Source organism: Polypterus senegalus, chromosome 2 (assembly GCF_016835505.1).
Source record: "Polypterus senegalus isolate Bchr_013 chromosome 2, ASM1683550v1, whole genome shotgun sequence".
Taxonomy (NCBI): domain Eukaryota; kingdom Metazoa; phylum Chordata; class Cladistia; order Polypteriformes; family Polypteridae; genus Polypterus; species Polypterus senegalus.
The window spans coordinates 264,231,952-264,245,908 of NC_053155.1; the positions used below are offsets into that span (position 1 = coordinate 264,231,952).

At 36.6% G+C, this 13,957-nt stretch overlaps 1 protein-coding gene across 2 annotated transcripts in view; it reads left to right on the forward strand.

Moving 5' to 3' along the window:
* The window catches only part of nup58 (nucleoporin 58), a 98,967-nt gene extending 93,614 nt beyond the window's left edge, over positions 1-5,353 (forward strand). For both annotated transcript variants that reach the window (XM_039745473.1, XM_039745474.1), the window contains 2 exons: positions 418-513; positions 3,475-5,353. In XM_039745473.1, the coding sequence (XP_039601407.1) occupies positions 418-513; positions 3,475-3,644 (266 nt within the window). In that variant the 3' untranslated portion in view covers positions 3,645-5,353. The remainder of the gene's footprint in view (positions 1-417; positions 514-3,474) is intronic.
* The last annotated feature ends 8,604 nt before the right edge of the window (positions 5,354-13,957 follow it).

Sequence of the window (13,957 nt, forward strand, 5' to 3'; positions counted from 1 at the left end):
TTTGGGTTCTTATTATTTTTGGTGGGATTGATTCTTTTTCATTGGATTAAAATAATTATGTAAAGAGTTTAAAGTAGTATTACTTAAGCATTAGGCAGTATTACTTAAAGCAAATAAGTGTTAGTTATAATTTTGTATATTTAAGGTTATTCTTTTCTTCCTTTAAAGTGGACATTTTTTGTAATACTTCTTAAGTTGTAGATATATACCCATACCCAAGCCATTAGCCATTCCTTATAAAAGCAAATTATGCTTACATGTTGCATTGGGCATCTAGATAAATATATAAGTCTGAATTTGCTAGAGAACTTAAACCTTATTTGTGTTTCCGTAGTTGCATTCTCAATAGATCAATTATTCTCTTTTGCAATTGACCTTTTTATTGAACTGCAACTGATTAAATAAATATCTTTTCAGCATTTGGCAGTGGCCCGGGTTTTGGAGGTGGTTCTACAGGAAGTTCCACATTTGGATTTGGTTCTGCAAACAAACCCTCAGGGAGTCTAAGTGCAGGTTTGTCAATTTTCAATTACCCATACCTTCTTGCCAGACTGAATTGTGGGCTTCGATTTTTTTTGCACACTTCAAGACTGCCAGTTGTAATTCTTATCTCTGTACATACGTGTTCCTCTTACAACTTATGCTTTATGCTAAAAGCAAATGTACAGTATGTATTTTTCTCATGATTTTTTAACTAACATCCAGGTTGTAACAAAAAAAGTGGAAACTATGGATGCATGTTAAAATATTAAAATCATTCAAAGCTTGGTAGTTAATCTATTATATAAAAAAGTAAATACAGTGGGGAAAATAATTATTTGATCCCCTGCTGAATCTGTAAGTTTGCTCACTTACAAAGAAATGAACAGTCTCTAATTTTTATGCTAGTTTCATTTTAATGGAGAGACAGAATATCAGCGAAAAATCCAGAAAAAACACATTACATAAGTGTTAAATTGATTTGCATGTCATTGAGTGAAATAAGTATTTGGTCCCCTACAACACAGAATTCTGGTTCCCACAGATTGGCTGTGTACCCATGTGGCACACAGATTGGAATCAAGCAAGCAATTACAGATACTCCTGATCTGAACTCATTGTGTGTATAAAGTACACCTCTCCACAGAGTCAATGTCTTCCATTCCAACCTCTCCACCACCATACGCAAGACCAAAGACCTGTCAGAGGCCACCAGGGACAAAATTGTAGACCAGCACAAGGCTGGAATGGGCTACAAGACCATCAGCAAGAAACTTGGCGAGAGGGTGACAACTATTGATGCGATTATTCGGAAATGGAAGAAATATAAAATGACCAACAGCTGCCCTCAGCCTGGAGCTCCATGCAAGATTTTGCTCATGGGGTGAGGATAATCTTGAGAAAGGTGAGGGATCAGCCCAAAACTACACAGGAGGAGCTTGTTGATGATCTAAAGGCAGTTGGGGCCACAGTCGCCACGAACACTATAGGTAACACACTACGCCATAATGAACTGAAATCTTGCAGCGCCTGCAAGGTCCCCCTGCTCAGGAAGGCACATGTTCAGGCCTGTAATGATTCAGAGGTTCACTGGAAACTTGGTACTTATTCCACTCAATGACATGTAAATCAATTTATAACTTTTATGTAATGTTTTCTGGATTTTTGGTTGATATTCTTTATCTCTCCATTAAAATGAAACTAGCATAAAATTAGACACTGTTCATTTCTTTACTTATACTTACAATTCAGCAGGGGATCAAATAATTATTTCCCCCACTGTAGAGGGCAAAATTCTGTGCTGTAGTTTTGTAAATTTAACAATTATCACATCCTAACAGTCTTTTGACTAATTGACTGCGGTTGTACTTTGTTTTATGCTGCATTCTAGCATTAATAAAGTGTAACCAAATAAGACTGTCTATTGCAGGCACAGTCACTTGTATGTGGACAATTTAACTTAACACTCAGTGTCCCCTACCTGCTTGTTCCCCACTCCATCCATGGTTAGTACAGTGTTTATAAGTAATGTCCTCCGTACATTTTGGGACAAAGGCACATTTCCCCTTGATTTGCCCTTCAGTTCCACAGTTTAAAATTAGAAATCAAAAGATTCAGACGTGAGTAAAGTGCATATTACAGACTTTCAGAGTGTTTGCATACATTTCAGTCACAACATGTACAAATTACAACACTGTTTGGGACAATTGGCATAACAGGTGTTTGTGATTTTTCAGGTGTGTTTCACTGCTTCATTGGTGCAGGCATAAGAGACGTAGGCTTGCTTCTACTCTTTGGAGTCTGTAGTTGTCATTGTTCAACATGAAGATAAGAGCTGTATCAATTAAAGTCAAAGAAACCATTGAGGTTGGAAAACAAGAAAAAAATACAGATATCAGTAAAACCTTAGGATTACCTAAATCCAACTCTCTGGGAGAAGAATGAAGGCACATGGTAAGCTTAGTAATTGCAAAGGAACTGGTAGCTTAAGGAAGACCCCCCTTTGCCAGACAGAAGAATCCTCCCAATAATAAAGATAAAGCCCCAAATGGCGTCCAGCAGATCAGAAATAGTCTTCAAGAGGCAGATGTGTATGTGAAAGGCTACTATCCACAAGAGACTTTATGAAAAGAAATACAGAGGCAGCACTGCAAGATGAAAGCCACTAGTTATCTACAAAAGCGGGGTGAGCAGATTGCAGTTTATGAAAGAGTTCCTAAAGGAGTCTGCAGAATCTTGCATAAAGATCTTGTGAGCAAATGAGACAAAGACCAGCATGTATCAGAGTGATGCCAAGAGCAAAGTGTGGAGAAAAAAAAAAAACTGCTCAAGGCATACCACCTCATCTGTTAAACATGGTGATGGGGGTCTTACGATGTGTGCTTTATGGCTGCCACAGGTAGTGGCACACTTATATTCATTGATAATGTAACTGCTGAAGGCAGTTGCACAGTGAATTCTGAGATTTCAGTAAATGCCTCCAAACTCATTGGACAAAGCTTTATTCTACACCAATATGATGATTCCAAACATACTACTATGGTAATGCAGGAGTTTTTCCCAAGGCTAAAAAATGGAAAAGTCTTGAATGGCCAAGCCAGTCACTCAGTTTAAATCTAATTGAGCATGCCTACCATATGTTGAAGAGAAAACTTAAGGGGACAAGATTTAGAAACAAGCAGGAGCTAATGATGGCTTCATCAGAGACTTGGCAGAGCATCACCAGAGAAGATACTCCGTACCTGGTGATGTCTGTGAATCACAGACTTCAAGCAGTCATTGCATGCAAGGGATAAGCAATAAAGTACTAAATATGACAGCTTTAATATACTGACCATTGCTAGGTCCCTAACATCATTATAGTGCCCTGAAGTGGTTAATGCAATACATACAAAAATGAAAGGTATTTTTGTTTATTCAGCCTTTTCTATCATCACAATGAAATGGTACTTTTTACAGTACAAATTGACCTGTTTTGTTCTCTTTGCTTTCAAGGATTTGGCAGCTCAAGTACTTCCGGATTTAACTTCAGCAGCCCTGGCATAACAGCATCGGCGGGTCTAACCTTTGGTGTGTCCAATCCTTCTTCTACTAGCTTCAGTACAGGTGGACAAATGCTTCAGTTGAAAAAACCTCCAGCTGGAAACAAGAGGGGCAAAAGATAGACTTTAAAATAAAAGGGAGTAGACTTAATATAGTGTTTCTAGTGCTCATTTCTGTATTGTTAGCTTCTAAGATATCTATTTTTTTATGTGTCTGTGTATATATGTATAGAATTGGAGATAAACAAGACCACACTGTGTGGATTCATTTTTGATGTTTTCCTAATTCGTGTTTGGTTTGAAGCCAAGGTTTTCTATTTGGGAGAGGGTCAAAAACATCTTTCTACAAATTAATGTTTTCAGAGTTTTTTTATTATTATCAAACAACTTTGTTTTAACCAAATAACTGGTAAATATGTGTCTTTACAGAAAATGTGTTGATGCCCAAAGTTTGCTACAAGTACAGGTCTCATCTTTAGGAGTAAAGACATTTGGCTTGTAATGAAGCAATTGTAAATGTCACATGTAATAAACCAATCAATGAAACAGTTTTACCAAAGTGAAAAAAATCACATACTTTGAATAGTTGAATGTCAAACTTTTTTTTTTTTCTTGCATTACTTGGTATAGATTCAACTAAAAATATACTTCTTGCAAACTGTGCATTAAGGATGTGTAATGTAAGTAAGAGGAAACTCTTATGCAGTGATGCTTAAATATTTGATTTTTTTTTTTATCCCAGCGTATAAAAATTAACCATTAAACTCTCTTATTTACAGCATAAGCTTTACCACATATATGGTATTTTCATGGGCAGGTTGCATAACACAAGTTAGTATGCATATTTCTGATTTGCTTGCAGATATAGTGCAAGTACTGAAATCATCACAAAAAACATGCAGATGCCGGAGTATGTTTGTTCATTTTGTCCTAGTTCATGTTTTTTTTGTAAATTTTATTTTGCATAAAAACTCAGCATGCCACGTACTATAGAAACAATTCTTTTTAGAAGAGCAATGAAAGTAAGTGATGCTGGAAAAAGTAATATGTTCTTTGAGTTACAAAGACTGCAAATATATGCACATATGAGTATGTGATCATGTTCTGCTTAAAGTTTTAGTAAACAAATGTAATGCTTTTTAATGCATGGACATGTATAACAGTATTTTGCTTCTCGGATATGGAAAGTAGGCTTTGATTTTATTCCATTTTTCTATGGTTTTCCATCAAGCAACTTCCTAAATGAATTTCTTGACCCACTGAATCAGTATATTTAGAAGACATGATCTTGGTTATAATTTTTAATGGTATAAATACTACTTGTTTAATGTTAGATTGTGCATAATATTACAAGGTCATTTTGACTGTATGTGTTGCGAAAACAATGGGGGTTCAATCATAGTAGCTTTCTTAACTGTGGACCTTTTTACAAAAGTAAATATTGTTTATTTCCTAAACGAAATTTTGAATTTTTGTGTTTTGTGTTTCTTTTTTTTTCCCCCTTTCTCTTCCCTTCCCCTCACTTGCTGGGCTAATCAGACACACTTGTTTTGGTATTCTTGTGAGAATTAGCTGCTGTTATGTTTTTATTATACAATAGTAGTTGTTTCATTTTTCTTCCTCCTAATTTGTGAATGTGTTTGTTAAATTGCCAATTGATGCAGTTCTTGTTTTCATCAGGTGGGGCATCTTTTCTTTTTGTTACACAAATTGAACACAGTTTGCTATACTTGTATCAATATGTATGTTGAAAAACTGTATTTTCTCAGTTAGACATAACAGATTTAATAAAAAAAAAAAAAAATACGCAATACAATGTAGAGTGCCTGTGACTTACCTTTGTTGTTGGTTTTTTTTTTTTTTTTTTATCTTCGATAATGTTTTACAAGTACAAGGAACTGTAGTTCTTTGGTAAATAACAGCAAAACAACTTTTGTAAAAATGAAAAAGATGTAGCTACAGCTATGTGAGTATATTGTTGGATTCAATGTTTTCTTAATTATACTTCTGCTGTCTGAAACACAAAACATTGTTAAAACAAACAGAAAACACACTATACAATATACACAAAGAAATGCATTCTTAACACATACTAGCTGGAGGAGATGTAAATTTCATAAAGTGCCAAAAGCACTATTCTGTTTTAGCTCAGCCGCACTGTGTAATACCTATTGCAGGCAATTGATGATGTTTACAGCAGAATATCACAAAAGGCTGACAAGTGGTCTTTTGTTTGCCATCATTGAAACAGGCTACATTGGCCCACTAGCAAAGAACCAAGTAATGCCAGAAATGGATTGAATATTTTCAAAGCCTTAAAAACAAAGGTTAACACATGAGTTTTTAACATTTTAATCAGACAATTTAGTCTGATCAGTCAACCAGAATGTGCAAAGTGGCAAAAATTTCCAATAGCTCTAATGGCTGATCTATAAAAGGTATGGAAACCTACTGATAATGATTCCTTTATTGTGGACTGCAGCTTAAGAGACTGTTTGGACTCTGATGTGTCGTAACCATGATCTGAAATATCTAATTAAATGTTTCATTTTCAAAGCAATGAAATAGTAAGCTTGAGACATTTAGCTTTCATCAAATAAAAGTAGGACAAGACGTGAGGAAACATAATTAAATAGGTAATCATACAAGTGATTTCCACTTTTTATGTTTTATGTGTATGTTAAAGTAAGGGTAAGAAAAAGAGTAATACTGAAGTTATTTTCAAAATTGGCCCATAACAGGCTTAAAGGTTGTTAAGAAGCAAAGGTTTGATAAAATTGAGCAGAAACCATGTATTTACTGTTCCATTTTGAAAACAGATGTATCTATTTGTTACTGCTACAGAGATGTAAGACCATATTTTTCTGTCACATGTAAAAGTTTAAGATGGATATACATGAAATAAGTTAGATTATAGTGTGATGCATTAGTTTAGTCCTCTTTTATTATAATTTGTTTTAGCTTAAATAAGGAGATCATATGGTGGACTGTGCCCGCCTAGCAGTCTCATTAAAGGACAACAGATGGTTAGAGACTTTAGGCTTATAGCAGGTAACCTTTTAAAGCCCCCTGATCAGGGATCGGATTGATAAACATGCGTACGTACAAAATGAGGCTTGAAATGTGCATAAGCAACTTTTCACATAAGTCCTAATTGTTAAAATTTAATGGAATAATGTGCGTCTACTTATGGGAACCCTGACCCAATTGCACAGAACACTTCTGAGAAAGTGAAAAATTAAACACGCTTTATCAAGTCGGGAAATGCATCCAAATCGGCTAAATGACAAATTGTGCATTCAAAAGTTCTTATCACCAAGCTGTTATTTAAATGTGTGTTGATTTGACCAAATATGAAAACTCAGAAGTGATGATTATGATGTACAGACTATTTTAGTTCCCTTTTGAAAGGGCCAGTGCTGCATATTTGCACTGAACAAGGTCTTTTTTAGGTTTAGGATTAGAAGGTAATGCATGCTAAAACCACAGACATGATTGGCTCTCTGCATACAGGAAACTATAAATATCATGCCCTATAACTTGAACATAGCCTAATGGTTTGATACAATATGGCTTGTTTGGTGTTACCTGAAAACTAGTCAAATGGTCATATACAGTACAAAGGAAAGAATTTTTTTGCCTAGATGCTAGATTCTTATGAGCTGATTTAGACTCCAAGGGGCCATTCCGTTTTCCGAATATAATCTGGGCAGTTCACAATATTCTTACTAATATGGACACCTAGAAAGAGTTAGGGCTGCTTTTGTTAATTATGAACAGTGACATCTCATTAACACTTAATTTGTCTGCGATACCAAGATGAACATTATTGCTTGGTGGCCTAGGTCAACCCATGATTGACTTATTTTAAGGCAATTTAGTTTTGGCAGATGTCTTGCTAAGGGTGCTGTTTGTGATGATTACTTTGGTGCTAAGGTACCTGGCTGAACATGCATTGTTTCATATGGCCTAAACTATTAATTGTAACAGCAGTCATTTCATTACATGTGCTGGGTGATAGATGCTAGTGCCTTCCACTTTCCCCAAGCCCACGCTTTAGTGCTGTGTGGATTCCTTGCATGAGGCAGGTGGTGGTGTCTGGGTGTTACAGGTGGGAGGCTGCTCTTCCAGCCTATGAAAGTCTCTGGTATCATCATTGCATATGCATAAAACTGACTAGCGTTGTCCATGTGCAGTTATTTCAGAGTGGCAACTGGTTGCGGTTTGAGGCACAATTATGTGTACATATTTACAAGGTGATTGTGATTTTTTTTAAGGTTAAATTTTATTGAAATGTGCATACAACATTTTTTGGTGTATGCGTTTTGTTCTTTGGAGGCCACATTTTCACAGTCAAACCCATGCAAAGTTTTATAAATGAAACCCTAAGTGTTTGGCCCACAGATGAACTGTAGTGTGAACCTCAAGATCTCTAAAGTAACAATTGCTTCCTGATCTCTCACCCCTAAGCCTCAAAAAGTGGGATGGATATCTTGGGTGTGTCTCCCTCCAAAGGCCTGGCTAAGATAGTGATGAAACATCAACTTCAGACTGTGCAAATGAGAGATAGTAACCTTTAAACACAGTGACTGTAGTTCTCATAAAACAATTTAAAACAGCTACAAGGGTATATTTGCTTAACAGAAACACAAAAAACAAATCTTTAGCTTTGATTTGAGTGCTATGACCTTTGAGGGTAAATTTCGGAGTCTGGGGCCAAATTGCTAAAATCACTTAATGCTGCAGCAGTAACATTTAAGCACTGCATCTTGCACATACTAAATTATAAAAATGATTTAATTCTGTAAAGTAAGTAGAGATGATAAATTCTTGAAAGCTTTATATGTCAAAAGGAGGAATATGAAATCAAATCTAAACGAAGTGTTATTTTAAGAAGTGGAGTTATGGTTGGCATATTCACATTTCTCATTGATACTTTTTCCGTGCTGACTGTAGAGTAGTACGTTAACAATTTAATCACCCAAACAGTGAAGCATTATAACTGGCAATTCTGTTTTGAGCTGAATAAAGTAATAATCCCTAGAGTTTTACTAATTAAGAAAATTACTGAATTTTACAATATTCCTGTCTTGGAGAGGCGTAGGAAATTTGGAAGCACAAGTTATAGCTACATTTTTTAAAGAATCGTCTCCGACAGTCTAGCTAAATTTTCAAGCGTGTGTAACATATGTTAGTCAGTATTATCAAAAGTAGGACATGGATATTAAAGCATAATGAGGTGGCATTTATAGCCTAGGAAGAAATTGAAATATATACAACATGAGTTAAAGTTTATGTGCTGACTGGAGCAAAAGCCAGAGTTAAATTTGTCGTTAAGGACTACGGATGAAAAAATAAAATTTGTGTGTTTGAAGATGACATTTTGGATTGTAATTAAAATTTAAGAAATGGGGTACTGTGCTGATTTAATAAAAATGTACAACGGATTAAAGATCACTACAGGCTCTATAAGTAGTGGAATTGAGGGTTCGACAAACTAATGTAATTGGCTTTGTGTCAAATGGACAGGTAGTTGCGTAGTTTATCAAGGTGGTACGTGCAAGGAATGTTATGATTGGATAGAGGAATACTGAATCTGTGAGGCGGAATAGTCTGTCTGTAATCTTATGTTACCTAATGTACAATTAAAGAAGTTCAGAACATTGTTATAACTGATTTTAAGTAAATTGTTCCAAACATTTTGGATGTTTTATTTCCTGGATTAGCCTTTCTAAATAACAGCAACAATTTATTTCTTGTATAGCCGAAACTAATACAATGAATGTTTCAATGGGCTTAAATAGGCCCTGTTTTTTAGAGCCTCCCAGCCTTGATTTCCTAAGAAACAAGTTTAAAAAAAAAAAAAAAAAACCTAAAATAAAACCTTGTAGGGGAAAAAAAATGGAAGAAATCTTGGGAAAGGCAATTCAGAGAGAGACCCCCTTTCAGGTAGGTTGTATGTGCAATAGGTGTCAAAAAAATGGGGTAAAGACAACACACAAAACAGAACACAAGCAATCCTCTTCAAAGAGCTTGTAGCCAATATAGCACTGCCACCTCAGAAATACAATACAGTGGTACAAACTACAAGGAAAAATTCAAGAACAGACTCAGTGAATACAGAACTGTCACATACTGTATGAGGATATGGTTTTGTTCAGATAAATCAGAAACAAAGAAACCAACGTAAATGAAAAACAATATCCATCGACTGATTATAGAACCACAGCCAGAAAAATGGATCTGGAGAGTTTTTAAGAGTACTCCATCTGAAAATGATATGTTAATTACTCCATGCACTTTGTAGTGGTGGTCGGGGGAAAAAAATCTCATGCTTCAAGCAGAATGGGAAAGAGAAAAAAGGTCTACATAATAAATTCCAATAGTGACCACTGCTCTGCAACAGAAAAAACATGAAATACCTCATATTACCAGTGGTATGCATAAAACATGCAAAATGCATGGTCTTTCGCTAAATAGTTGTTTCTGAAATAATTAGCTTGCATAATAAACGTGAAATGAAAGCGTCAAGGAATTGAAGACAGGACTCTTAACCAATGAATGAGGGGGAGAGGCAGGTCTTGTTTCAAAAAGTGGCTCCCATGAGGCTTTAGTTTCCTGTTTGTGGTATGTACCAATTATTATATGAGATTTTCTTTTTCCGTTGTTTCCCATTGTACCTTGCCTTGTACTATATCATTACGTTTTTTTTGTCGGTATTCTGCAGGACAACATAAGATAAAAAATGTCTTTTTGCCTATCGCTACAAATTACATCAGTTTAGATACATTAGAAATATCTCTCTCTCTCTCTCTCTCTCTCTCTCTCTCTCTCTCTCTCTCTCTCTCTCTCTATATATATATATATATATATATATATATATATATATATATATATATATACTGCTCAAAAGAATTAAAGGAACACTTTTTAATCAGAGTATAGCATAAAGTCAATGAAACTTATGGGATATTAATCTGGTCAGTTAAGTAGCAGAGGGGGTTGTTAATCAGTTTCAGCTGCTGTGGTGTTAATGAAATTAACAACAGATGCACTAGAGGGGCAACAATGAGATGACCCCAAAACAGGAATGGTTTAACAGGTGGAGGCCACTGACATTTTTCCCTCCTCATCTTTTCTGACTGTTTCTTCACTAGTTTTGCATTTGGCTACAGTCAATGTCACTACTGGTAGCATGAGGCGATACCTGGACCCTACAGAGGTTGCAGAGGTAGTCCAACTTCTCCAGGATGGCACATCAATACGTGTCATTGCCAGAAGGTTTGCTGTGTCTCCTGCACAGTCTCAAGGGCATGGAGGAGATTCTAGGAGACAAGCAGTTACTCTAGGAGAGCTGGAGAGGGCCATAGAAGGTCCATAACCCATCAGCAGGACCAGTATCTGCTCCTTTGGGCAAGGAGGAACAGGATGAGCACTGCCAGAGCCCTACAAAATGACCTCCAGTAGGCCACTGGTGTGAATGTCTCTGACCAAACAACCAGAAAGACTTCATGAGGGTGACCCAAGGGCCCCATGTCCTCTAATGGGCCCTGAGCTCACTGCCCAGCAGCATGCAGCTCGATTGGCATTCACCATAGAATACCAGAATTGGCAGATGCACCACTGGTGCCCTGTGCTTTTTACAGATGAGAGCAGGTTCACCCTAAGCACGTGACAGAAGTGAAAGGGTCTGGAGAAGCCATGGAGAACATTATGCTCCCTGTAACATCATTCAGCATGAGTAGTTTGGTGGTGGGTTAATGATTGTCTGGGGAGGCATATCCATGGAGGGTCACACAGACCGCTACAGGCTTGACAAAGGCACCTTGGCTGCCATTAGGTATCAGGATGAAATCCTTGGACCCATTGTCAGACTCTATGCTGGTACAGTGGCTCCTGGTGCACGACAATTCTTGGCCTCATGTGGTGAGAGTATGCAGGCAGTTCCTGGAGGATGAAGGAATTGATACCATTGACTGGCCACCACACTTTCCTGACCTAAATCCAATAGAACACCTCTGGGACATTATGTTTTGGTCCATCCAATGCCACCAGGTTGCACCTCAGACTGTCCAGGAGCTCAGTGATGCCCTGGTCCAGATCTGGGAGGAGATCCCCCACAACACCATCTGTCATCTCATTAGAAGCATGCACCGATGTTGTCAGGCATGTATACAAGAACACAGGGGCCATACAAAGTGCTGCGTACAATTTTGAGTTGCTGCAATTCAATTTTGGCAAAATGGACTAGCCTGCCACATCATTTTTTACTCTGATTTTTGGGGCGTCTTTGAATTCAGGGCTCTGTAGGTTGATCATTTTCATTTCCATCAAACGATGTGGCATCCTTTCGTTCCTAACACATTACCCAGTCTATATCAGTATAGATATCCAGGAGGATTTCTTTTTCCCATTGAGATCTGATGTGTTTTCAAAGTGTTCCTTTAATTTTTTAACAGTTATATATATATATATATATACGCAGCTGGAGATCCACAAAGGGAGAAAATGAATCATGTACCATAAAGTAGTTTTTATTCCTGAGCTTTCAACCCCTACTATGGGTCTTCATCAGAGGATAATGCTTAGACTTACAAGAATCAAAAGCAATATATAGCAATAAATTATGTGGAGGGGGTGGGGTGGGTGGAAGTTATTGGGTGTAAAGTCTTGTTTATTATATATATATATATATATATATATACATATATATATATATATATATATACACATATAAAATTGGTGGTGGAGTATTCCTTTAACATTTAATTACAGTAGTAATCAGAGCTCAGGCCAATCAAGTCAGTAAACTTGTAACTTTCTTATTCTCCCATTTTTACAATTTGAATTTATAGCCTTGTAATTAAGATCAAGACGGCTGAATGCCTTCTCACTTTAATTACCTCTTTAGAGGAGCAACTATATCTAAAGTCTTTATAGTATATTATTATTAGTGTCCACATTGAAGTTTGATATTCTAGGAGTACCAATGAATCTTGAAATACTCTGATGTTTGGTTGTTTCCAGCTGATTATGGTGACATTTCCACAGAAAGGAAATGGAGAAACCATTCACTATACTGATTAAATCACACCTTTGTGAACTGTAGTGATTAATTTTTTATAAATAGCAAATGTTAATTTTATATGCTACATCCAGTTGGTATCCTAACTGGAATGAAACAACCATGCTGTCTTCTTGAAGTGATATGGTAATCAATCACCTTGTAATCCTCAGTGGATCATTTCATTCATTACTTTGTATTACAGCATCATTAGGATGAAGAAGAGCAAAGCCTTTACATAACAAATTAGCTTTATGGAAACAACAACAGAATCGGCACATGCAGAGGGTGAGTAGGTGTTTTTTTGTTTTTTTTTTTACTATTTTTGTTTTTGATGGCCTTGATGGTACGGATAATAAATGTTCAAACAGAAAACTGCATTTTGGGAATGCGCATCTCATCTGTGTTCAGTGAATCATTCTCAGCCCTCACAGTTTTGTACTTTTATTTTTTTGTAACTTGTCTAGTCAGCGTCCTGAAAGCCCTGGGCCTGCACCCACACAATTCAGTTCAGTTCAGTTTACTTTTGTCCAGCGCTTTTCACTGTTTTGAGGTGCTGAGAGCTACAACAAGTTCTTGCGTAAAATGCAGGGATATATGCTTTACAAGTTACCAAATACAGAAATAGTACACATAGAGGTACAGATTTGTTTAAACAAACAGAAAATAGTGGAAATTGATTAGCATAAACCAAAACTCTATTTTATTATCTATTAAATAATTGATGAACTATTAGCCATGTACTATAACAGTGGGGGAGAAGGAAACAAAAACTCGAGGCAATAGAAGAAAATATATGTCTGGTTGGTCCAGTCAGTTGTAAGATAGCAGTTTAGTATGAAGCAATATGTTAGTCTATGTGGCATGGCCTCGTGCCTTGGCTTCAGTTCTGTCATAAATGCCACATAAAAACTCATTTGTTTTAATGAACTGTGCAAGCCTGGCTAAATGGCAAGTCACAAGATTGTGTTTTCCAAAAGACAGTACCTGTGAGACATGCCTAGTTGTCTGGATCTCGACAGCCACTTCTCTGAGGCCCGCCTAGGCAGTTTAGTGCTGCTTCTCTCCTGCAGGGGTCACCCAAGCACTGAAATGTGACTCTTTATTTTCGTCTCATTAAGATGGCGCGGTGGGTTCTAGATTTTTGAGTGAAGTATTTCTTGCTAATTATGACATGTGCTTGTCTGTTAGGGAAGCCCATGTCCCGTATTCTCTATAACAGATCAAGAATAAAAATGGACAACGAATACATTTTTTAAAATACAATATAAAGTGAACCCTTGTGTTTCTCAATTTTCATCTACCTTTTCCCCTTTGAAACACACAGAGGCCCCCTCACCACATTTAAAGTCGCTGATTTACCTAACACGCA